This window comes from Aythya fuligula, chromosome Z (genome assembly GCF_009819795.1).
Source record: "Aythya fuligula isolate bAytFul2 chromosome Z, bAytFul2.pri, whole genome shotgun sequence".
NCBI classification, from domain to species: Eukaryota; Metazoa; Chordata; class Aves; order Anseriformes; family Anatidae; genus Aythya; species Aythya fuligula.
Genome location: NC_045593.1, coordinates 13,260,905 through 13,288,210, shown reverse-complemented (window position 1 = coordinate 13,288,210; position 27,306 = coordinate 13,260,905). Strand labels below are relative to the sequence as shown.

Below are 27,306 nucleotides of genomic sequence, written 5' to 3'. Positions count from 1 at the left end.
AGAAAAACAAAACAAAACAAAACAAACAAACAACAAGAACAACAAAAACCCAGATCAAATTAGCTGTTAGCACAGCTAACAGAAACAACCAATGGACGCAGCTATTTGTGCAGCAGTCTTTGGCCCTGCTTTGGGAAACTTCAGAAATCTTCAGAACTTTCTGGGTTCAAGGTCCAGGAGCACTGGGAAACTCCTGGCAACTCTGAGTAACTTGAGGTTGCCTGCTGTTAGGCAAGGACAAAGGTATGGGAGACCAGTAGGGTGTGGGCCTGCAGAATGTCTAGATACTCCTAATGAGCTCTAGGGGTTTCTAACAAGCATGATTGGACAACCCCTAACCTAAGATGTCAGGAGTTTCTGTTGCAGCCACCCCCCACTAAGGGAAGGGGTCAAGTATCCCTTTAGCTGCTGCTCATTGTGGAGAGGCCTTCATAAAGGCCTAATCCAAAAGGCACATGTCCCAGAGTATAGCTAACAGAAGCATCCAACAGATACAGCAGTTTGCATAGCAGTTCATGCAGAAGGGTGCACTGTAGGCATCAAAGAAGGAGTCCCATGGCTGATCTCAGGTCCTTGCTACGTTCTCTTATATGGAGATGGATCCCCACCCAGCTGTGCTGGGACACCCAGCTGGAAAGCAGCTTAGCAGAAAAGACACCAAATTTATCATAAGTCAGCAATGTGCCCTTGCCAGTAAGAAGGCTAGTGGTATTCTTGGCTGCATTAGGCAAAGTATTGCCAGCAGATCAAGAGAGGTGATCTGCTCAGCGTTGGTGAAACTGCGAGTTGAGTACTGTGTCCACATCTGCCCCATGCAGTACAAGAGAGACATGGACATACCGGAAAGAGTCTGACAAAGGGCTACTAAAATGATCAAGGGACTGCAGCACCTCTCCTATGAGGGGTGGCTGAGAGCTGGGACTGTTACGCCGTGAGAAGAGGATGCTAACGGGGGAATCTCATCAATGTCTACAAATACCTGAAGGGAAGGTGCAAAGAAGATGGAGCCAGTGGTGCCCACTGACAAGACAAGAGGTGATGGGCATAATCTGGAACACAAGAGGTTCTAAACGAGTATCAGGAAGCACTTCTTCACTGTATGGGTGGAAAAGCACTAGGACAGGCTGCCCAGAGAGGCTGTAAAGTCTTCCTTTGGGCATCATGCTCTAGAGTGTGTCCTTGCTTGAGAAGGGGGATTGGACCAAATGACCTCCAGAGGTCCCTTCCAACCTTAACCATTCTGTGATTCTGTGAAATTACTGTGCTAATTACACTGTAATGAATACTGAAGAACAACTCTCTAAAAACATGTTAGCAAAAACGTTCACTTTCTGTAAAATTTCATGTTCCATAAACAAATGATATTGATACAGGAACTACCTACCTATCTGTTTTCAGATTCTATGCTAAATGAACAGCCCAGAGAGGATATTTAACATGAATAGTTATGGCTATAGTCTGAATTTACTCTAAGTGAATATCTGGTATAGAATGGCATTTTTTAAATGTGGAAAATGTCACGGAATAGTAGTAGTGGACTTCTGTGAGAAGCAATATACATATGGCTTTTTCCAAGTTGTTTATCAATGATCTTCTTACCTAAACTTTATTATTTACAGTAAGTGATACATGTAAGAAAATCATTAGATGCTATGTCTGCTCCAACTACCTAAAAAGATTCATGTAATAGATGGAGATGAAATAAACAAGTCTTTGTAGTTAAAAATAAGAATCCCTTACCAAGAGCCTTCCTAATAAGCTAAGTAGCAACTCTGCAGCTGGCCATTCTGGTTTATTGACTGTGGAGAGAAGATCTTGAATGAAGTTCTCAAACAGTGGCCTATAATCTTCTTCCCCTTGTTTACTGCCACACCTGTTCAAAAGAATGCATTACATTAGTAAATCTTAGAGACATTTACGCATTTCTTCTGATGTAAACAAAAACAATCCTATGGTTAATCAGAATAAAAAAAGTTTTAAGTGATTCTAAAAGAAAAAGAATTTTATCCAGTAAAGGACAAATAGTTGTAACATTTTTTAATCCATAATTTTTTTTTCCTAAGCTTTTTCGTTTATTATTTTGAGTTAAAGCATGCATGAAAAGGATGGATGAGGTAGGTAAAATTCTGAAACTCAGGCTGGAGTGGCGTATTTAGGAGGTATCGATTCTAGACTCTTTAAGCCTGGTCTGTCTTATTTCAGGGTGATAAGACTTCTCAGTATTATGTACTTCAAGGTTAAAATCAGAATGTAAAATTCAAAAGATAACATACCTGATATATTTCAGTTACATGTGACAGTCTTAACTTCTTTAATGATATCAGAAGTATGCAGAGAGATGGCTAGATCTTTAAACAGCCTCTCAGCTTAACAGTGGAAATTAACACAGTAAAAACCTCAGGACTTTTTCTAGAAAATGCTTACTTAGATTATTCAGGTGTATGTGTGTATATATATATATGTATGTATGTGTGTGTGTATATATATATATACACACACACATACATACATATATTTTTTTTCTTACTTGTGAGCTATTGACATTCCTAACTTCCGCTATATGAAAGTGATTCTAGGTTTTCTCTATCGTAATCATTCTGATGACTGAATGAATCTCGTTTCACCACTCAAGTATTTATTCATCCTTCTCTTTCATTCTTCAGGTGATAACAGACACCTGATAAAAGTATCCTATATAAGCTACCAGATACTTCTTACATGTTTAAAGAATTCTCCACACAATTTCTATGCCATATTTTTTTTTTGTCCAGAAAAGTAACTCTCTTAGGGATCTATGAAGTACATTGCTATAAGTAACTTCACTAGTGGGTATTTAGCACTGTTAAGTAATAAGGTTTGTCCTGAGGAGTGACAGACTTTATTCAGAGTTGGCTTCATCAATACACTAAAGAACATAACTGTACTTACTTCTTAAGGAAAATAGAAAGGAAGTTTTGTGCTGTTCTCATGGCTGTTTCATAGGAGTTAGTAATAAGCACATCTTGATCCACCTAAAAATAAGAAGACTAACACTTGAGCATACATAGAAATATTGTTTCTAGATCAGTATGTCTCATTCAACAAATAATTACAGTGGACAAAATTACCCAGTCTGATTACTAGACCACTGTTATAAAACATTATACCCACAAACACAGTCATTCCTGGAAAAAAAAATAAAAATTTAGAAAGTAGGATTTCTTAAAATTATCTTCCTTACTTTTTTGTTCGATTCCTCCTCTGAATTAGAATCTTTTTCTGCAGATGGTAAGTGTACAACACATTGAATAAGCTGCAGAACTAGAGCCGTTACCATCTGAATATACATGGGCTCTCCATCAGTGTCACTGCTATTTAACCTGTTAATATGAAAAGGACAGCATTAACACTAAAATAAAACAAAACTATTATTTTGAGCCCTATATAATTATAAGATTTATAATGCTTTTACTACAGCTAGAAATCTATATTCTAGACATTTAACTAGTCATTTGCTTCTCCCTCATGAAGTGAAGGATTGGATGTAACAAAAACAAGAAGTATTATTCTTAGGTAGGACAGAAGAACTGAAACAGCCCATGGATGACTACCAGAATATCTGTGAAGCTCAGGCACTGAAAATCTACAGAAATATTTTATAAGTTAAACGCAAGCTCAAGGAGTAGGCACATATGAACCTAATGAAGTTCAACAAGTCCAAGTGCAAGGTGCTGCACCTGAGCTGGGGCAATCCCAGATATGAGCACAGACTGGGAGAAGAACCCACTGAGAGCAGCCCTGCAGAGAAGGACTTGGGGGCTCTAGTGGACAAAAAGCTCGACACGAGCCAGCAGTGTGTGCCTGCAGCCCAGCAGGCCAACTGTGTCCTGGGCTGCAGCAACAGAGGGGTGGGCAGCAGGTGGAGGGAGGGGATTGTGCCCCTCTGCTCTGCCCTTGTGAGGCCCCACCTGGAGTGCTGCATCCTGGTCTGTTTTTTTTTTTTTTAATTTTTGAAACAAAGATCCTTTTGAATGCACACTAACATTACGCTTTAAAACATCACTCCTTAGTGAGAAGACTAACTGGATATTTCAATTATTTTTGTAACCAAGCATAAGAAGCAGTGACTATTACAAGATATATTTGTCAGGGAACTCTGCTCTTCCTGTAGAGAAAATTCTACACATAGAAAGCTGTGGCTGCTTAGCAATCTATGCAAAAATTACCTGAAGTTTCTCAAACTCCTCTTGCTAGTTGGTAGTCTTGCAAGGGAAGTGAAAATTTCTTCTAGTATTAGCTGTCTGTGTTTTTCATACCTGGAGAACACCTATTTAACAGTTACAGAATTGTTAAAATTTTATTAATTGTTACATTACAGTATTGCTTGCTAAAGCTATAAAAATTAGATGTAGTAACATATACTTCTCTTGACTTTTAATGCATACCTTCTTTTTAATGCATTACTTTATTTCTTCAAAGCAAGTATTTCCTTATAAAATGCATGAAAACTTTTTCAAATAAAGATTTTAAAAGTATTCTAACAACACAGATGTCAAATAGCTCTTAAAAATACTGTGTATCTTAACCACTTCTGTCAATGGTTGAAATATACTGTGTAAGTCAAATAGTATAATACAGAGCTTTCAGACCCCAGTATACAGCAAAGCTCTATGGTAGCATAAATTAACATGAACACATACACAGTTACAGAATATAATTGGCAATCCAGTTTTACTTCATACCTTTGTCTTTAATATTTGCCTGACATGAAATATTATTTAAATTTATGGTTAGGACTGTAGGATTTGCTTCTCCTTTTGTTCAGGACTTTTTATAAGTTCAGGAGCATATGATCCTTACAAAGATGAACACTTTCCACTTAAATGACCACATACATGTTACACTACATTTTTCCTGAAATAGTATTTTATTTGTCCCATGAATTTTTCATATACCCACCACTTCCAAGGAAAATAACTTAATCTATTATAGAAGTATCGTGCTAGTTCTCTAGCTTATTCCATTGCATAAATTCGTATCTTAGCATAGGAAATGAGGAAAATCACATTGCTAAGATTTTTTAAACAAGAGAGGACAGGTAAGAGAGAGGGGTTTGTGTTTAAACTTTAGACCACATAACAACCATTAATTAAGTTCCTTGCTTAAGTTGCTCCTCTGCAAATAGGAGCAGCTCAGGTAGATTTAATATTATTCCTAGCTTATAATACCAAACTGTAAAAACATGAAAAAATAAAATTAATTTAAATCTCTAATTCTCTAAAAGCAAAAAATACAGCCTATGTTTATGTCGTAGTAACTTGGACACACAGGAACATGAAATTGCTTATTAAAAATTACTTACTGCGGTCACTAATTTGATGGCACATAACTGTAGCTCACTGACATTTTCTACAAAGAAAGGTGTTATTCCCATAGATGATACCTATCAATGCAAAGAAATGATTCTAAGTATACTTGACTGGCAAACTGATATTCATGCTATGTTACAAGCGGGCTATTCATTCATCAGATAAGGTATTCAACAACAGATATTAATTCACATTATTTGCAAATTGAGTACAATCATGCTAAACTATTCTTAGGTGTACAATAAAAGCCTTTGAACATTGAAGAAGAGAACAGGAAGATAACATACTACACAGAGACTTGTTAGACTATGTAAATATGTACAAAAATATGTACTGATTTCACATTTTATGTCACTGACACTTTACAGTCTCTCTGGGAAAATAAAAGGAACAAAAACAAAACCAAAAAACCCACAATGTTCTCAGACATTCTTCAGCCAAAATTTACCTGAAGAATAGTTGTATCAGTAAGAAGCTGTATCTCTAACAACTCTGACAAACTGCTGACAATGTCACAAACTTTGTTATACAACATCACTATGACTCTTTGCTTGTGGGTGGAACACTTGGCACGCTTTGCTTTTGAACTTAAAACACCACCTAAAAAATCAAAAATATTTTCGTTAATTTTTTCAGTGTTACAGTTCTATTAAATAGAAAGATAACTGTTTTCTCAAAGAATCTCCCCCAAACAACTCTACAATTACAACTGTGTGAATCCAATTGTTTACAGATGCAAAAGTATTTATTTCTAGCTGGAAGGCAAGAATTTCATATGACATTATTTTTTTCAGATTTAATTTCAGAATTAATTCAAAACAGTAATTGTTCTGAATTCTGGATTCGGGATTTTTAAAACAGTTCTTGATGTTGGACACCCACATCTGAAGATAAGTATATGACAACAAAATGCTAAAGGCAAAAAAAAAAATCTCTGAAATAAATCTTCATATAAGCAGGGATTATGACTATGAAATAACTTTTTGATGCATATACTAACTACAGACAGAAGAAAAGCTTGAGACAAACTTCTTTATACCCTGGTCCAAACGGTTATACTGACACTATGGCTATTACAGTAAAACTAAACATTAAAATGACCAAGTTATTCAGAGGATGCAATTAATTCATTGTCACTTTACTCTGTATTTAATTATCCTCAATATAACATACAGCATTAATTCAGATGCCATATGTCATATGAAAGAACTATTAGTATAAAAAAAATAAAAATTAAATTAAAAAAATAAAAAAAAAATGCAGGGAAGTCATATCACTTGCATCTTCATGCAATATATATATGTATATATAAAGCATATGTATATATGAAGCAAAACATAAATCTAATGTGAAAAGATATTTTAAAATTATTTAGTATACTAACCACCATGAGGATCCACTCTATATACAGGGTCATACTGAGGATAGAGAGTGTTCTGCAAATGAAATTTTGTGTATTGAATAACTCTTTCTATTACATCCTCAATATATACAGCTTTAGGCATATTTGGTGACGTCATAATATTAATAGCAGTAAGACAAGCATCCGCAGATTTTGTCACTCTTTCCATAATAAGATCTCTCCATAATCTCTCCTCATCTTCAGTGTCATTGTTCTGCAAGAGGCAAGAAAAGCAGGACAGTGTAAATGAAAAGTCAAATATTTATCCTTGCCAAGTACAATATACCAACAACATTTTAATATACTTTAAAACAAGCACATTCATTTATGATACAAGGATAGTTTGTTTTATAAATCAACTGGTTGTTTTACTGGCAGCAAGTTTGCAGTACTTCTCCCTAAGTTATAAGTCTTCAATATCCCACTGGATTGGTCTGGTAAAACACACAAAAGCTTTCCGTATATCATAGGGAAGAGCTATGAAAGAAGATTGCTACATTCTCTACTTAAGACTGATGTACTTAAAGCAAAAACTGAACTCATTCATTTAGTATTGTCCTTAGTGGTCTACAGGTATCATTTGCTGCTTTTACCAACCTAGTTTTTGCCACTAGAGGGAACTCTCACACAACAAGATTATTAAAAGTCACATGAAATTCATAAGAATAAAACTTAACACAGACCAACTCAACTATTTAATATCAGTGGGTTTAAAAACATGTCTTATCAAATATATCCATTTAGTTTTAACACTGGGTAAAGAAGGTTCAATCATGTTGCAACAGGGCAGAAAAAAAGTACTTCCTATTCACTTATTTTTCATATTACTTAAGACATTCATTTTCAAACTCATATTCTTCTTTTCCAATGTATGTAATCTCTCTCAATTTCTGCAGATTATTTTTTTTCTGTAAAACTCAATAACACTATTCTTGTTAGCATATTGTTTTGTCAGTTCTTAATAATTAGGGAAGGAATATGCTCTACAAGAAAGCCATCCTTTCTAAGGGAAGTTTTATAGAGAAGTAGCAAAGAAATTTCCACTGGCATAAGTAATACCAGTTGCCACAAATATTTCAGATTGAAACTATTATAAATTTGAAATTAAGTCAAAAGATAACTCAACTACTCCCAACACTCTGGTTTGTTAGCAGTCCTACAGTATAGCATTTACTACAAAAAGAATATAATCAATTGAATTTTACCTCAAATCTTAAAATTTGACAATATGTTAATCATATACATGTAAAACCAGAAATTCCTTTCAGGCACACACAAAGCATTTGAAACTATCACTGAATGGGACTCAAATGAAGAAAATCCTATGCTGAACAGGGGTGTGAAATGATGTAATTTGAAACTCACATGGTTAAGTAATGTAGAAAGCTTTGATCCATCTTGAATATTCTTCTCCAAAATATTCAGGACCTTTACTGTTTTATCTGTTGAGAGCTACAACAAGAAAACAAACACATCAAGCAGCTGTAAGAACATAAAGGCTTCCAAATTGCTGAAAAAATGTGCATAGATGAACATGGACAGAACATTTTACATAATTCTAGTATTAACCTTAAATTTTAAGGTATTTTTGATGTAAGGATCTGATCTTAACTTGTCAGTTTCTGACAAAGCATGATTGATAATACTAATAATACAATTAAACTAGTGAAATATGTTCTAAGATTGCAGACAAACTGCTTTTTAAACCAACAAAATTTGTAGGAATAGACTGAAAACAGCATATCTGCCAATAATGTTGTATAGTTATACATTCTTGACTCTGGAAACTGGAATTTACCAAATCCACTTACTAATCATATTCTGTCTGACCATATAGAAACTCGTTAGGAGAAAATCCAAATCTTATGGAAAAGCAGAAATAAAATTCTCTGAGTGCTAACACAGGGAAAACATACTCTTAGTAATTTTCTTAACTTTGAAAAACTAGCATGATGAAAAAAGTAACTCAAAATCGCTTACTGACGGTTCTACAGAATTACAATTGAATAATGTGCAGAATATGCTGAACTCCCGAAGAACACATCCACATAACACAGGTGCTCATCCTTAGAATCAACTAAATTCTGATTTTAAATATACAGGTATGGACTTGCGTATAAATGGAACTAAGATTAAGGGGAGAACTATCAAGAGGGCAAAACACCCAGGTTGAAAACATCCTCCTACAGATGAAGGCAGGCAGGACTGAAGGAAAAGTCAGGTGGAAACTATAAATCTTGGGTTAAAAAAAATCCTTCAGAGTGACTTCTTTAATAAGTGGCTTCACAGACACTTCATAAATATAAGTGGTCAAGAGCAGGCAGGGTAAGAAGGTAGCATAAGACTGCCCAAAGCCAAGAGTTCTACAAAGTTAAATAAGGAAACCAAGAAAATTATTTCTAGAGGTATAATACCAACAGTTTACACCAACAAACTAAGTTGTCTTGAACTGAAGTCAGGAAAAGTACAGCAAAGAAACCACAATATGCAGTTTACAGAAAATGACTTTTAGCACCTATCTTTTAAGTTTGAAAAGCCTTTCTAGAGAGAAAGAGGAAATAAGCAATTCAGTAATGTGTCAGATGGCCACCATATATTTACAATGCTCTGATAGCTTATAACAGAAAGGGTAGATTTTTTGATTTTGAATGTAGGTTCTGTTTTACTATAGTTGCTCAACACTATCTGTAAGGAGCAAAGACTGCTCAACGATATCTGTAAGGAGCAAAGACTATGGGCTGATGTGCTTTTGTGAAAATGGGTTATTTTAGATTTTACTGCTCAGGCACACGTGCTATATGTTGGTACACAGTGCTCTCAGTTACCACTGACACAGAAGGACTATTCAGCAAAAATACCTCAGTGTCAGAGACAGTAACAGTTGTGATGTGGTAACTTTTTAAGTACCTGAGATCAGTTCAAGCATAAGCATACCTGTTCATGGTATGTCTCATTCACAACTGAAGAGGGTGAAATATTATTACAGGGGGACATTTCCATTTTGCAAATTTAATGAAATTAAATGTTCAGTAAGAGGTAAAGACTATGAAGATGTACCTTGTCCATAATGCCCATTGCCTTGATTTTTGCAGATTCACTACCCAGCTCACTAAGCTGATGTTTTCCCAGTAGCAATTCCTGTGGAATCTCATCATCATCACCTTAAAAAAAAAAAATCATCATAACTATTTCTAATAACGTGTTGAAGAATACAGTATTTATAGCCAATATGAAAAAGCAAATGCAAGAAAACTTGCTAAAAAAATTTTCCAAACAGCTAGCATCTAATAGTTCCATCTAACAAAGACAGATGACGATTATTTTTGGTTGTGACAAAACAACTACTTGTTCAATATAACTGATTACATGTTCTGAAATATTGTTTAACAGCCTAACATCGTGCATCCATTTCTGAAATCATCAACTACAACTATTTTTAATATAGCAAAACCCATTTATTGCACCTCTTGCAGTACCACCCTCATTTCAGCATAATAAATCACAAATGATTATAGTTTGAATCTGGGACAGAACAGTAATTGAAAAATGCATATGATACTAAACATACACACAAAAACATGACATTACAAAACCTAGAAAGAGACAATGACTTCACTTTTAAAACCAAGCGTATAGGCAAGATTGCTTTGAGACTGTACTGATTTGTTTACTATGCTCCCCTCCTTGTTCTAATCCTGTGATAAAGATTGTAGGGAAAAGAATATTTAAGTTCTCCATTATCCATTTTTGTTGAAAGTCATTTTGGTTAGCCTGAACTACTTTGACACTGAAGCTAAGCTTGCTGATTTTCAAGTGAAAGGACTAAGGACTACACAGAGATTCAGTAACTCAGCTGTAAGCATGTAAGGTCAAAGGCCACAACAGATGAACTCCAGTAGATTATTATTTGTCTCATTATGATTTATGACCCTGTTGGATTCTACAAGGTGGAGGAAGCGAGATCCTCTGCCTCAAGCAGCAAGTGAAATTGGAAAGGTAAAGTCCACTCTAGGTGGAAGCCATATAAACACAGCATACCCTAACATGTATCACAGGCAATTAAATCAGTCAGAAGGAAGTCTGAAAATACTGAAATGCAAATTTTTTGGCTTCTGTTGCGTTTCTATTTGGGGAAGCAGTTTGAAAATTTCAGACATATTACCAAGAGCTGTAAAATCCATGTCTTCCAGATTTTCCAAAATATTCTCTATTGAAGCAGTGAACCTTTTGAAAGTTGAAGAATCCATCATTTCTGGTGAAAAAAAAAAAAAAAAAAAGAAAAAAGAAGTGTATGTATAATTGTTTCATATACAACATAGAAAATACAAACTGAAGAAAATAAGTCTTCTGAAATTACCTTCAGGTGTTAGTTTAGGCTCATAAGCTTTCCTCTTCTTTTGTTTTTCTTTTTTCTTCATTTTTCTTGCCACTAGTTAAAAGAATAAAGAGTAAAACAAATACTTTCTCAAAATGATATAAAGGGTTGTTTATATTTCTTATGCTTATATTAAATACTGCATGTAAAGATGTTTATTTCAAAAAGTTCAACTTATCCTTTAAAAATGCACTAGTATTATGTAAGAAATTTTTTCTTTTTTTTTTCATTTACCCTCACTGAGGCTAGGAGGAGGAGAATAATCATCCATATCAGAGTCATCGGGACTGCGATTACGGTATCGACCACTACCAGAAGTCCTCCTTCCTTCATGATAATGACCACTTCTTCTGTGGTCACCAGAACTTCTTCTGTCATGTTCTTCATACTCCCAAGCTTCATCTCTATCCTTTTTATGTCTTTTTCGAGAAGCTAGAAATGAAATGCATTTTCATTCTAAGTATAAAAAATCATTTTTTTATAGTTCAAAATTATGTATTTACAAGTAAAATGACTATATATAGCTGTACCATAAAACAAGTGAAACACTCTAAAACCATTACATAAAATTCTATTATGGCATTAATTTAACAGTTCATTTTTAATTACATTAAAATCATGCCTGAAATCAAAGACACTAGCAAATACTTAAGAGATAACTTTAAAGCATGTTTGTCTTTTTAAACAAAGTAGAGTGAAACAAATCAAAATAATTTTCATCCTTTCATATGAGAGCACTGACATAACTCCTTCAGTTACATAATTGTGAATATTACTAGGTCCAATTCAGTGCTCACTTTGCCCACCTAACAAAACAAATTTCAACAGGACTTAAAAATCTAGCTGTTTTTTTTTTTGTTGTTGTTGTTTTTTTTAAATTCTGTTTTGCCAAGACAGCCAAAAGCTTGTCCTGTAATATTTATGGCAGTTAGTTCAGTTAAAGGAGAAAGCTGGAGTCACAATTCTGTGCTAAGAATTGAGTATATACCTCTGAAGGTTTTTATAACCAGTTTTCAGTCAAGACCAATAAACACAGCAGAACTGACTTTGAAGAAATTGGGATACAAGTTCTCTACAGAAACCGAGATTTGTTGGTAATAAGATATTGTGGGAAGAGGAACAGAGCGTACTCTGTTATTTTCAAAGACAGTCTGTACATCTTTAAGGGAGAAGGTGCTAAAACATAATACAAAAAGGACATGGAGGAGGATGTAGTTTCATCCATGAAACTCTCCAATATTTAATAAAATGGGATGATTGGGCTTACAAAAAGACGTCTAATAAGGGCTGTACTGTGAAGATCAAAATGGCTCCCAAATATTCTATACTATTAGAGTTTATTATTGTTGTGAAGCAACATATAACAGCCCCTTGGTATGTCTCTACCAAACTCTCCTGAAGTTTAGAGAAGTATGCCTGTACATAGGGTTGTTTTTGATCAAAATGGCTCTGAACATTTATAAAGAACTGGAAGAGAACTGATAAATCATTTCCACAATGCCAGCTAACTGAGCATCACAGTAAAGAGACTGTTATATATATCAGGGTATACCCAACAGGTAGCCCAGGCTCAGTATGAATAAAAAATGATTGAAGCCAAGGTGATAATAATGCTCATCACTGCACCCACTTTTCCCACTTCCAAAAACACACTATTAAATTTCTGGAAAGAGGTGGTCCAATACTTTAAGATAATAACTTAGCTTGGTCTTTGAGCTGTGTTGCTTCTGGATCAGACTTCCTTCTGGAGACAGAACAGTCATGTTAAAGATGTCTGAACTACTAATGGTTTCTGTTCTAAAATGGTTGAGTTGAGCAACTGAGGAAATGAGTGGCTATCTGGGTTACCTGAACTGCATGCACTGGATAAAGTGTTTAATGGAAAAAAAAACTTCAAACATCTTAATTGCTGCTTCTTTCCCTCGTGAGACAGTATTCCCTCATGAAACAGGTAGATGAATTCCATCTCCAGAGCTTACACATCGCCAATAGCTATTTAAATCCTGTCAGATGAATTCTGACCCCAGCTACATCTCCATGAGAAAAGTAACTACCAGTATCATTTTCCAGCTGAAAACTGGACCATTGATAAAATGGTCAATTTTTATCAATGCTGCATGGCAAAACAGAATGTGTTACAGCTGTGTTGGTTCTGAAAGGCAAATAAGATGATCATGCCAACAGATTCTCATAATCAGACACTGCTCTAAAAAGTTTACTTTGAAGTAAGTAAAACTGACTAAAAGTGTAAGCTTTAGTAACATTAAAAATATTATTAATTGTATACGTACATATCTGGATTGTAAGTATCTCATTTGCTTCTGAATTCTGCCAAACATTTATATAATAACACATTGATTACTTGCTGTAGGAGAAAAATTTCATCAATTTTTAATTTCTCATCATTTAGTTAAATGGAATGAGATAATAAAAAAAATCTTCTAAAACAATTACTGTGTCCATTTTTAAGTTTACATTTAGATACCCAAAATAACTTTGAAATAGATATTTGTAACAGTACAAATCTATTCAGTGTATTTGTTACAAAATTTACATTCTCTTCATCATTTTGTCTCTTTTTAAAATCCAGATCTACACTATTCTCTGAGAAATATAACAATTCATATCTATATCAGATGTCCTCACTGAATTGTTTAGAATCTGTTGGCCTGATCTCTTGGCTGTACATAATAAATCTAGAATAACTTTGAGTATATAAGTACTGTAAATGTATTTAATTTGCATTATTTCATCTTTAAGAATTTCAGCAGCCACTGTGACTAATAGCTATGCCGTGTCTCTGAAAAAGTGTCTCTGAAATTTCTGACAAACTTCTCCATTCCCAACCAACTTAAATAATTTTGCTTTACTTCTTCTAATTCCCTGTCCCAGATCATTAACACTATAAACTGGTGGTATTATATGATAAAGAGAGAATATAGAATCCTGAATGAAGCAAATCATCATTGATAATTTGCCATAATTAAGTCTGATTACAAGATCTGTTACTCATGGTCAAGGCAGCATTATTCAATGTATTTTACAGGGGAAAAAAAAAACACACAACAAACCACAAACAAACAAAGGGACATTCTATTCTGTTTCTTTGATAAAGATCAGAGATATTACTACCACAATTTCTATGTGTACATGTGCATAAGCCCTGCATATCTGTTAGATGAGAACATATTAAAACATATTAAAAAAGCAAGATAAACCAATCTTTCTCTTTTGGACCGTAAGACTAAGAATCAAAAGAAAATCAAAAAAACTTTGTAAGTTCTCCTCTGGTTAGCAGTAATAGGCACTTCTGCTGTATCCCTATATAGGTAATGCAGCTAAGACATTACTTAGACTCAGCTGATTCACTCTGTTTTAATGGATTTTCTTTTCAGTGCTGGCTAACTGAACTTCCATATCTACAAACTAACTATACTCTTATTATGAAGTAGAAAATCCCTTCCTAACTTAAGAGGTGTATAACAATTTTTTGACTCTCATGAACATTACCTCATCACACAGCAAAATTCTAACTATAGATAGTTTTTTCTCTCCCTTTGAGATCACTTAATTCAAGACTAGTATGACCAATAAATACTATTTTGAGAACCCATCAGAAGTGATCAGTTTTTCCAGCAATATACCAGGGAAACAGTAAAAAAGGAAATATTTTAAGAAACTTCTGGGCAGTAATATTCTCAATATATCATGTCAGAAAAAGTTCAAGAGGGAACTCTTCAATTTTCTTATCAGTGAAACTAAGAATAATTTAAAATTTAGGTACTGACTTTTTTTTTCCCCTGCATTGTTTTGTAGTTTTGTATATAAGTTTTTTGAGCTGCTTTACAGGCTATCTTTAATCTGACTGTCTAAAAATGTTTCGTAGCACAATTAAAAAAAATCCAGGAAGTGTTTTCCCATTTTCATTATGGCTTACAAATTTAAATAGTTATTCTTTTAAAATTAAAAAAAAAAAGATTTTTGGCCAGGTAGTTGTCTGGACAGCAAACTTAATTTCATATGCTCTATACTAGCCAACTTGAAAAAAGAATCTTTTGTAACGGCAAAATATTAGTCTTCTTTAGCAGTAGGAACAGAATGGTGTACTACTTACATTCAAAAGCGCCTTCACTGTCATTGTCTTCATCAGAACTGATTTCAGCATATTTTGGTTTCTCATTAACTGTGCTACGTTTGCGCTTGTTCATTTTCACACGTTCACAAAGTGGCATGGTGGATTCAATTTCTGCCAGGAGCTCAGGAGGCAACTCCTTTAACACTGACTGATCTATGCTACCTATTAATGGAGAGTAAGAAGAGTCATGTGAACCTGAAGATTAAAAAAAAAAAAAAAAAGGGACCAACACTACAGTCCTTTTTCAGGAATTGATTACAGTATACCTACTAACAATACCACGGTTAGATATACCTGGATGTATTTGACAGGTCTTTGTAAAACTGTGTATATTGTTCACACTGCAACTGGGAATTAACATAATAAATTGCATAAACATTACTTTCAACAAAATATTTTGTCAGGCATATAAATAAAAACAAATCCAAATTGGTGAATTACATTAGCAAAATGACACCCCTGCTCTACTACCACAACATTTAATCCTATTTTTTTCATTCTCTGCATTTAACAGGTTTTCCTGAAAGGTAAATTAAGGATTCATTGTGTCTCATTAAGTTCTGCTTATTCTCAATCATATCACTTAGTGTATATAAGACAGTAAGCAATCTTTCCTTTTCCAGTAGGCACAATCTGCAGCAGAATCTTCAGGTTCTTATCCCTAAATGTATGCCAAATGATTGACATCTCAAACTGTCTTGGATTTACATCCTACTGATAAGTTTACAACTCAACCCACATTTTTTCTTGATTTTGCTACAAAACAAAGTTGAAAGTTTTTTTTTGTTGTTGTTTTTGTTTTTGTTTTGGAAAGACAAACATCAAGCTGGATCACATCAGGTATCTTTACCACTGACATAACAGACAACATTTTACCATTCTCATTACATTTTGAAACTGTTAGACACATACGCAGTCAGTATGAAGGAGATTTGCAGTCAAATTTTTTAGAAGAGACAAGGAAATCAAATTAATTCAAAATCATTTATTGGTGTTTTGTTTATTTGATGTCATCATTATTTACCAAAGAGCTTTACTGCACAGACTATCTGTTAACTCTCTCCAGCAAAAGAATAACTGCTACTGTCACAAGTGCTCCTCTCTCCTTCCCCAAGGTATACATGATTGTTTAGATACAAAGGAAATCACCTGCTAATTTTGCTAGATATATATGCATATTATATATACATATATATATAGAAACAAAATCTTTCCAAATACCATATTCCAGATGGTTTTTCATTTTTAATTGCATTCACTGTATCAGTAACATAACTTTCTAAAATTTATTTCAATTTTTACACTAATATCCCATCTCCTAATCCAAGTTTAAAGCCTTTTTTCCCCCTTTTTAAAAACCTTCAGCTGTAATTAGAAGAGCCTTAATATTAGAAAACAGTTTTCAACAGTATTTTTAAATTAAATTTAGATGGTTTTTTATACTTCTGGTTTCAACATCTGTCTATAATCAAAAAACTGTCTGTAAGCAATGAAACTTACAATCAGAAAATTATTTTTTCTGTATTTCTCAAGTACATTCAAGCAAGTCTTCTCAGTTAAGTGGATAACAACAAAAAAAAATAATTACTTCGAACATTTTTGAACTGAGGTAGATAAATATCTATAAAATAAAGCTGTTAGTAAGAATTGTCCCTGATTCCCCCAGACCATGGTCACATTTATTTGCCTTAAATTGCAATCTCAGATACTCACCATCTGGCAATAGTACCTAAATTCTCAATATTGTTTGCTACGAAACATTTCACAGCATGGTTTACCATTGTGCTATGAAATGATTATTCCTTGCGGGCTAGGCATTTGAGCAAAGATAGGAAGAGAGGTATGCCAGCACAGACAGATTAGTTCCTGTGTGTGTGCTACCAGCTGACTGGATGCCAGCCAGGTCTAATCTGGAGGTTGCACAGCTGTCTGTGAGCAGTGGTGTCCCCACCCAATACTCTATGTCCCTCCCTTTGTATACCTCTGTAGCATCTGGGGAAAGGTGCAAGAAGGACATTTGCATGTACTTTTTTTAGGACAATTTCCACAGGTGCAGACCTGTGGGCCTGGCTCTCAGTTCTATGCACTGTGGTTAACTGCACTGAAGTCAGCAGAACTACTCACTGACAATAAAATTTACATTAAGTCTGACAAATGAAGGCATTGCTAAAAACAGCTACAAGTAAAGGAACAAAAGATGTGTTAAGATTCACATAGATGTTTTAAAGCTATAAAACAACAGGAATACTTTCTAAAAATGCTTAAGTCTTTCTGAAGCTACTATTAAAAGTATATATATAAAAGCAGAGTAATTACTAAGATCACTTGGTGAGGAAATGAGAAAAGGAAACAAATCAGTAATGAATTGTGTATCCATTGGTAAGTCTTCTGTGACTTAACACACCTACTTAATTTCAAAACTATGTCTGAATGTTTCACAATACAATATTAAGGTTGTGATCATTGCTTTCAGGAACTGTTAGAACAGAATTTGTTCTTTGCTTACACTGTGCACAAAGAAAGTCTCAGTATGATGAAAGGTAGTGTTTTTTTGAGTAGGAAAATCCTTAAAAACAAAACAATAAACAAGAAGCACAGGCTACTATAACTCATAGGAACACCTATTCTTGCTTTCCTTATTGATTTTGAGAATTCTGGGAACAGTCTTTAAAAATAAGTCAACTGCCACCACATTAATTAGACATCAATGAAAGAATAAAAATGCAAATACTGTAAATATTTGAAAAAATAACTATTTCATTTTCAAAAGTCCCAAGTTGTCTTGATTGTGTTATGTTCTCCAATGCTAAACTCAAATAATTGCTTGAACTGCACTCTTGCCAGTTACAGATATTTCAGATAAAATATATAAAGCATTTATTCAATAAAAGAATAGCAGAAAATAAAAAAAAATATTGTACAGGTCTCAATAAGTCATCTTTAAAGATTTTGTATCTTTTACAATCTTCCCTGGAGCAAGCCTGCTGCACATAGTTTCCTTAATCCTGAAGATTGTAAATAACCGAATCTAAAAAGAGTTTTACTCATACAGTTAGGCATGACTGCATGTGTATCAACAATTCTGATATACATGGAAAAGGACTGCTCATCATTATTTAAAGAAATTCAGGGATATTATATACAATGGGACTCCAGTCAATAATATTTTATTTTACAATGTATGCTATGTTGAATCAAGGCAACCCAATCTTCACTAGAAACACGTTACTGAATTCATTTTAGTGCTCCGTATTAAAAATGTACTTCTTATTTGTTCATGGTAGTAAAGAAATACTTAAAGAGAATCCAGTTCATCACAAGAATCCAGTCACACAGCAACAAACATTAGGCTGTAAGCCTCATGCTAATGCCTTTTCAGTTTACAAGATCATTTTCAAAAATGGTTAAAAGAATATATAACAGGAAACCATGTGAAAGCATATACAAAAACGTTTGATCACTTGCAGTTTTTCAATTTGTTTGGTAAGTTTGCTAAGACTTTGTACCTCATTTTCCTGTTTCCACTTCTACCACTTACATTTGCCTCTAGTTTGCATGGCTTTTAAAATAGCAAAGGAGAAAGTAACTATACTAAAAAGTTAGTCCGTAAGTTAATAAGAATGCACCAGGAAACAGCAATGCCTGCAATCGCTAAACAAAATATACTTAGAATGGACTACAGGCATCAGTGTTCTTCAGACATCACTTACACATCACAACACAACAACAAAAGAAATTGCCACCGTAACCAGATCTTTAATTTGTAAGGAATCTCAATGCTGGTGCACTCTACATTAGTGAATCTGAAGGACTAGTCACAGAATAGCTGTAAAAACACTTCAAGAGCTGCAAACATAAACAACTATTTCTTCTTCACTGCTTGTCCAGATCTACACAATGCTGTTTATCACTTGTATACTAGTTGCTTACTAGTAGAGGAAGGCAATGTTGTTTTAGGTCATGCATCATGACCAAAAGGTTTCTTAAGAGAATATACTCAAGAATCTTCAGTTGTTACTAAATATCCACTGACCCAGGACACTTGTTTTCTCACCAGGATTTCTTCACAAAATAAAACACAGTTAAAAAACAGCTAGAGAACTTTAGCTAAAACAGAATTAGTCTGCTATCTTCTTGCCATATTTAGTAAGCTTTTCAAAGGGTCTTGACATGTATAGTAGAAAGTGTTCTACAAACACTAAAATTTTAGTGGATATATTTTTTCCTTTCTTTACATATGGCTTAAAAAACATAGAAAGGCACAGATCAGATTCAAATATTCAGCATTACTTTTTGTTCACAACTTGATATGTGGCTTCAAGTTTGTTAAATAACCTTTAACTTTAGTTAATACTTTCAGAAACCTGATCTTTAGAGGGATCTGAGCTAATTTTGCCTTTAATTTTTTCAGCCAGGTATACCTGCCTGATTCAGGTAAATGTATCCATTACCAGCATTGCCTTCAAGAGAGGAAAGGCAATATCATTATGGACATTTATTGGATCCATTCAATATGGACAGTAGCATGACATTTTGACACAACAGTCAGTGTATTCAGACTAGTTTCACCCAGCTTGATGAAAAAATTTCAGACAAGCAGGTATAGAAAAGAAGTTATGCTTCCTGATGCATTAGAAATCTTTCCAGGATCAGAAAGGCTTGCTCATTCCATTAAATCAAAACCAATGCTAATGAACTCTTATCTTGCTTTGATTACAAAGCTGACTTACCTTTACTTTCCAAAATAGGGAAAACAGATTATGTGGTTTATATTTTGGTGTTATCTCCTATGAACTAACCAGCCACAAAGATTCAAAAACATTAAAAAAAAAAAAAAGCTACTTCCATAACTGTAAGAAGCAATTAATAGAGTGGAAGCAATCAATACCAGGTTTGTTTATATAGATAAATGGCATGCAGCTGCATCAGGGGAGGGTCAGGCTGGGGGTTAGGGAAAGGTTCTGCACCCAGAGGGTAGTTGGACACTGGGACAGGCTCCCCAGGGCAGTGGGCACAGCACTGAGCTGCCAGAGTTCAGGAAGCATTTGGACAACGCTCTCAGACATATGGTCTGATCTTTGGGTGGTCCTGTGTGGAGTCAGGAGTTGGATTCCATGATCCTTGTGGATCCCCTTCCAACTGAGGATACTCTACGATTCTGTATTCATAATATCTAAATGACCTGTTGCAGATACATCTATTATGGCAAACTAACAAGTGCTTGAAGAAAAATGGCCCCTGAAGTCCATTTCAAAACTTAGGTTTATGTTAATGAAGTCTTTTACATACGTTAGTCTCCCATATATATCAAGTCTTTTCAATTTTTGTGTAATAATTGGTATTAAGCAAAACTTACAGTTAATACAATTTCATATTTCCAATGTCTATATGCAACTTGCATTTTAAAATATAACTTTTCCAAATATCAAGACATTGTATGCAAGAACACAGAAGAGCCTAAAAGGGAACAATGCCACCTGTTTGGGGTGGGGATATGAATCTTAGCTTTCATTTCTCAGTGTTCAGAAATTTAAATTTAGCCACTCTCCGCATTCTGGGAATTCTACACTAGTACATTGTCATACACTTTCGTTTGACATTAAAAATGAAAACAGACTACAAATAATTTTTTTTAGGCACATGAGACATTACCTGACTACTGGACTCTTCTTCGCTGATGACTAGTATATTCAGTCTTGCTGTTATTCTACAGAGGCCAAGCTTACTTCCCTTACAGTCCCTCTCTGAGCATTTGACAGAGGATGTTCCAGTGGTTTTAATATGAACTGAGGCTTTGGATTTACCTCTTTTATTTATCATCAGCTTACTTTCTTATCATTCTCAAGTCACCCTGGGTCACTGCTGTAACTACATGGATAAAACATCCTACATTAGACATATACGCAGGAAGGAAAGCTGTTTCTTTCTGGCCTAGCTCAAACAACCCTCAAACTCTTACACTGTATTGAATAAAACACACTGTTACTCCATAATAAAACTGTCTTCACTACTGCAATGGTATAGTCTCACAGCTTAATTCTATTTTGGATGAAGAGCTAAAAACAAAAAAGAGGTTATTGAAGTACCTCCCCACTGTACAAAGATGTTTGGAAAACAAACATGCTTTAAAAATAGTTAAGTACTACTAGAGTATAGCACTCAGGCACTACCGTGCAAAGGCACACATCGCCTGTAAGTGATGAACAGCTTACAGGTTAAAGCTGTAAACTCAGATATCAGTGTGCAAATTTAACAATGTCCTATCCACTGCTATTTTACTTAAAATGCTTCACAACGTTCTTTATATGGTGCACTGAGTCCTTGGTAATCCAAGTAGCTCACCCAACGGCTTCACGCTCCTCCTATAATTCTGTGCCCAAGAAAGCTTTAAGAATGGAAGAGGAAACACAGGCAATGGCAGCCCCTTTCTCAAGGACGAATTTAAGGCATGGGAAAAATACATCTGCTCTTAAGACAGAAGTTCCATCTTTCATCTTGATACTGTGTCATCAGCTGAAAAACACATAGCCAAGATGAATGCTGACCAAAAATAAGCTTAGTAGTCCATTTACTTCAGTGGCTTTCATCTTTGCTATCCCACTCTATATTAAAGTTTGTGGAAGTGTATACAGCTATATCTTTTAAGCAGGATATAGACCCTCTATCATGCCCCTTTAACCTCACCTTTTGACTACATACATGAAGGGACAACACATGAGATCAGCACACACAGAGATGGAGAGTGGGAGACTCAGATCCCTCACTACCACTGCCCAAGGGACTTACGGGAGCCCACAGGATTCTCCACTGTAGAAGATCTGGCAGGAGTGAGACCTAGTGCCAGGAAGAATTACAGAGTCATAGAATATCCCTAGTTGGAAGGGACCCATAAGGATCATCGAGCCCAACTCCTGGCACCACACAGGTCTACCCAAAAATTCTGATCATGTGACTGAGTGCACGGTCCAGTCGCTTCTTAAACTCCAACAGGCTTGATGCAGTGACTGCATCCTTGGGGAGCCTGTTCCAGTGTGTGACCACCAGTGAGGAACCTCTTCCTGATGTTGAGCCTAAACCTCCCCTGCCTCAGCTTGACCCCATTCCCGTGGGTCCTATCACTGGTGACTAAAGACAATAGATTGGTGCCTGCCCCTCCACTTCCCCTCGCGAGGAATTATGTTCTGTACCATCCCATAGAACCTGCTTAAACACATATTTCAAAATAATTTTTCTTTATCTACCCTAATAATGACACAAAGGGAAGGTTCCCAGACTCTGGAAGATTCTAGAAAAGTAGAGGCTCTGTCTCCCTGTAAACATTCCAATCCTCAGCTCTGGCCTTCCCCTGTACTCTGCTCTGGTAAGGCCGCACCTCGAGTACTGTATTCACCTTTAGGCCCCTCACCACAGGAAGGACATCGAGGCTCTGGAACGTGTCCAGAGAAGGGCTATGAAGCTGGTGGAGGGCCTGGGGCACAGGTCCTGTGAGGGGCAGCTGAGGGACCTGGGGGTGTTTAGTCTGGAGAAGAGGAGGCTCAGGGGAGACCTTATTGCTCTCTACAACTGCCTGAAAGGAAGGTGCGGGGAGCTGGGGGTCAGCCTCTCCTCACAGATAACTAGTGATAGGACAAGAAGGAATGGCCTCAAGTTGTGCTGGGGGGGATTAGGTTGGAAATTAGTAGGAGTCATTTCCTCTCAGAGCAGTCAGGCACTGGGATGGGTAGCCCAGGGAGGCGGTGGAGTCACTGTCCCTGGAGTGTTTAAGGAAAGGTTGGACATGGTGCTTGGGGACATGGTTTAGTGGGTGACATTGAACCAGGTGATCTTGGAGGGCTTTTCCAACCGTAATGATTCTATGATTCTAAACAGGACCCATTAGGCTGGCTGGTCAGAGAAAAGCCTGGACAAAGCAACCAAGTAATTCCATCATGTATTGGAGGTCATCACTGCCCCCAGCTAAGCCCCACAGATTCAAAAAGGATTTTGTAATAGTACAAAATACTCTTATAGAATCAGGAAATATATTTTGATGCAGGGAAGGGATTTCCAAAGAGCATGCTGAAAGACCCAGGCAGAAAGCAGGGAATACAGCCAACACATCCCCTCCAAAAACTGCCCAGAAGCATCAGAACTCACATTACCTTAGTCTTAATGATTACCTCAAGCTATCCAATTGCTGCAGCAGCTATATCACAAGTTATTTTGTTCCTTATTGCTATTAACTGACTTCTCATCTTTATAAATTGATAAAAGGAACCTAGAAAAGACTAGTTTTGAAAGACACTTTACGAATAATACAGCATTACTCAGAGTGACGTGGAGCAAGATCAGCAATTGAAATAAATGAAGTTCTGCACAAAGAAACTAACTTTTATGAATGAACGTTGTGAAGGAATTACTTTTCCAAAATAGAATTTCACTATTGTTGCTTCTGAACATACGCATTGAAATTTAAGCTAACTCAATATATTGTATTAAAAAGTTAAGGTGTTTTGTACAGATGCAAAACACAGATTTTTTTTCTTGTTGTTTTAATTACTGTTAATCTTTGGAAATAGAAATCTATGGTTGATGCACTTTCCTAGATGTGTATATTGATCAATTTATAAACTCAGCCATGGGGCCTCACCTAGAAAAAAAGACCTTCATTAAATAAAATAAAGTTACACCTCTGAATTTTTCTTCTCGTAAAAGATATACTCCCATTTAAGCAATATAATACAAACAAGATCTTTGCAGAGAACAAGCAAAGCAAATGCCGTGATTTCTAGCTGATTTTCGACTAAAGGTACAACAAGATCTGCTTTTATCTTGCACTAACATTTTTACCCTTTTCTGCTGAAAAAAATCCTAGGAAGCTACTCTTGTTTTTCTTCTTCAAAGCAACTTAATCACAATAAAAAACCAGGCTGCTGATGCTTTAGCTTTTAATATAAAATACTGTTGCTTAGAAGATAATAAATGTTGTTTAGTAGATAATAAAACAGGAAGTATATTTAAGAAACCTTTATTTGATGAAAACAACAATTCAGTAAGTTGAAGGAAAAAAGGTCTCATCCTTTTCATGTTCATTCTTAATGTACCCACAGATCAAAAAGAAACTGCAAATTTCAAGTTAACAGTTCAAATTTTCTTGCACAAAAGCACTCGCCTAAAATGGGTGAAAATGTTGAGCGACTGAAAAGTTCATTTACCAGAAAAAAATGTGAGGCTTTCCACTATTTGCTTTTTGTTGAACTTACCCTTTGCTTAGAAAAAAATGCAACCAAAAGATTTTGACTGCATGTCCTTGCACATAAACTGAGAAATAACATCCTTATTTAGATGTTTAGATACATGAACAAGTCTGCATTGCTTACTGCACTGCATACATTGTAACATCAGATAAATTGCTGGCCCTCATTTTTCCATATTGCAATGTACTGTTGCAACAATTTTTTATAGAAAGTAACTTAAGATTTTCCCAGAAATAAGAGGAACCTGATCAAGCAACCAAGCCCATGAACCAAAGGTAGTTTCAGACTTTCAGTGAAGAAGGTTGATTGCTCGGACAAATTAGTTAACTTTTACACATGTAGTAAGAATAATTTATTATATTTCAAAAGTGAACTAATTAAATTGTGCACTCCTAAATCTGCAGACAAACCATGGTAATTTTGATGAACAAATGTATGACCAAATTAGTAGGTTTGATGAAGTTTATTGTTATTGTTAAGAACTAGATGTGCAACATGTGATGTTCACTTTTGTTACCCAGAGAAGACTTGAGAACTATGAGCGCGAGAATCAGAATATTTACCTTAGCCGCAAATATAAGAGTAGGAAATAACCTAAGCAGCCTCTAGGCAAAATAATGTGCTGAAAATATCTCCTATCATACTGATACCAGATCAACACAAGAAAGGACTCCAGTGTGCTGAATTTATCCAACATCTGCTTCTGAAAAACTAACACCAAAACCAAAGACCCCAGTGAGTATGTACAATGCCAATATGCATTCCAGCATATTTTTCAGGAGAGGACAGACACAATGCCCCCAAAATGATCCATTCTGATGCAAAGCATGCTAAAGAACTGAGATCTTTCTCGGCTGTTGGATTTAGCTCATTATATGTAATTTGTTTTTGGCTTTTGACTAAATGATGCCTGGAGTATTTTTCAAATTGTGATCCTGTTCACAAGAACGTAAAGAAAGAGAAAAAAGGCTTAGGGCTAACAGATTTTTGGCAAAACCAACACATCTTTAAATACTTCTAATGGCATGAGGAACAGCCAGCCACACTTCCAGTCTAGTCAAGCTGGAAAGCACTGGTCACTATTATATCAGGCAAGATGAAAACAGAAAGACTTTCGAATTCTTATGAAAGTGATAGTTTTACTAAAAATCCAATTAAATTTAGAGTTTATATGAAGCTTCAAAGTCTTCAGCTCAGAAGAATTATGAAAAACTCCTTGCTGTAAAACATGAAACAATGTCCTTTGCTTCTCTGAAATGATGTATAATTTACAAGAGAACTTGAGAGAAAATTATAATTTGCTCAATGCACCTAGCATCGCATGCAACTTGCAAGATGCTTAGTGGTTTATTATTCCCTTGTGCTAACGCAGCTTCTACCAGGAACTCCAAAACAGCGATCCCAGATTTCAGATCTGTGGAATTAGGGACTTTCACAACGTTAATCTTTACAGAAGTACTACCTCTAGTAAGTAAACTAAGTTGCAGCATTTTCTTTTCCAAATAAAATATTATTTTACTGCTTGCCTCACTGATTTCAATATGTCTGTTTCAGCATTGAGACTGCTATTCTGTAAATAGATTTGAGTGAACTCTTAATTTCTTGATGTGTTAATATCCACAAGCTAGTTTTCTCACGTTTACCAATTTTGTCTTTATACAAGTCCTATACATGAAGTATTTCAGCAAATGTTTAAAATTAATATTACCCTTTTGTCCACAATTTTCAGCTGTACCAGAAAATATTGGTATCTCTGCTGTACAGCCGAGAAAACTGTGAGAAGAGGTACAAGTTGGTGCAATGAGCCAACGCAATGTGGATACAGTTTTTCATCCTGGAATATTCGTTTCCCTGTAATTCCTAGGTAGAAGATGAACACCTAATTGATTGCTCAAGCTTGACAAGTGACACAGTTTCCAGCAGTGCTAGATCTCAGAGATGAAGCAGCATGTTACCCAAAGCCATAGAATTTTACATTGCTATAGCCTATCACTGACTACATGCTGTAGTTATTATAGGTTCTAAAAACATCATTTGAATTAAATAATAGCAACCAAGTGCATAGGCATAGAACACAGAAATATCTAGAAGCATTGTTTTAGCTCTAGGACATGAAGATGATTGAGCTGCAGTGAAATGTTTAGTTTCTCCTGTAAAAAATATATGAAGAACACCTCTGAAGAAATAGTAAATCTTCTTTCAAATTTCAGAACACAGCAGCAGAGAACACAATGTATTTAGGAAGGCTTGCACTGATCACTCAAAACCTGTCTTTACAGTTGTGTTGTAGAGATAATGAAAACCTATAATAACAATCTGCACAATGAAGGAGCAGGATGTGGTATTCGATTTTTTTTTTTAAAACAAACTTTTTTAGATGATACTTGAAGACCCAAATGGCATTTCTGCACAAGTCTTAAAAACACACTTTTGCCCTAAACTAAAACTGGCATTACATATATACTGTTGATTTTGGGAAACCAATCTGCCAAACATATCATAAACCACTTCAGCCATCTCCTTATGCAGAGTTACATTACTCAAATCTATTTCATACTTCATTATTTTTTTCTTGTCCAACATACATCAACTGTGAAACTAGTAACAGCTCCCATCAGCTCCCATATAGCTGATCAGTATAGCTATAAGAAGCAGCAGAGAAGGTATTCACTGAAGCTCTGAAAAGGAAGGACAGCACACATAACCTCACAATCACAAACTTGAAGTGAAAAGTTCCATGAATCTCTTACGATATATATTTGCATTAAAACCAGGATAAATGGCATTCACAGATACTAAAACCAGAAGAA

General features: G+C 35.3%; 1 protein-coding gene across 4 annotated transcripts in view; it reads right to left on the bottom strand.

Annotated features, from left to right (window-relative positions):
• NIPBL (NIPBL cohesin loading factor) overlaps nucleotides 1-27,306 on the bottom strand; it is a 161,514-nt gene that overhangs the window by 27,638 nt on the left and 106,570 nt on the right. For all 4 annotated transcript variants that reach the window (XM_032205487.1, XM_032205490.1, XM_032205489.1 and 1 more), the window contains 13 exons: nucleotides 15,240-15,422; nucleotides 11,360-11,557; nucleotides 11,108-11,179; nucleotides 10,913-11,002; nucleotides 9,808-9,911; nucleotides 8,116-8,202; nucleotides 6,733-6,964; nucleotides 5,797-5,948; nucleotides 5,342-5,422; nucleotides 4,206-4,306; nucleotides 3,221-3,359; nucleotides 2,929-3,011; nucleotides 1,741-1,873 (listed from right to left, as the gene is read on the bottom strand). In XM_032205487.1, coding sequence (XP_032061378.1) covers nucleotides 1,741-1,873; nucleotides 2,929-3,011; nucleotides 3,221-3,359; nucleotides 4,206-4,306; nucleotides 5,342-5,422; nucleotides 5,797-5,948; nucleotides 6,733-6,964; nucleotides 8,116-8,202; nucleotides 9,808-9,911; nucleotides 10,913-11,002; nucleotides 11,108-11,179; nucleotides 11,360-11,557; nucleotides 15,240-15,422 — 1,655 coding nt within the window. The remainder of the gene's footprint in view (nucleotides 1-1,740; nucleotides 1,874-2,928; nucleotides 3,012-3,220; nucleotides 3,360-4,205; nucleotides 4,307-5,341; nucleotides 5,423-5,796; nucleotides 5,949-6,732; nucleotides 6,965-8,115; nucleotides 8,203-9,807; nucleotides 9,912-10,912; nucleotides 11,003-11,107; nucleotides 11,180-11,359; nucleotides 11,558-15,239; nucleotides 15,423-27,306) is intronic.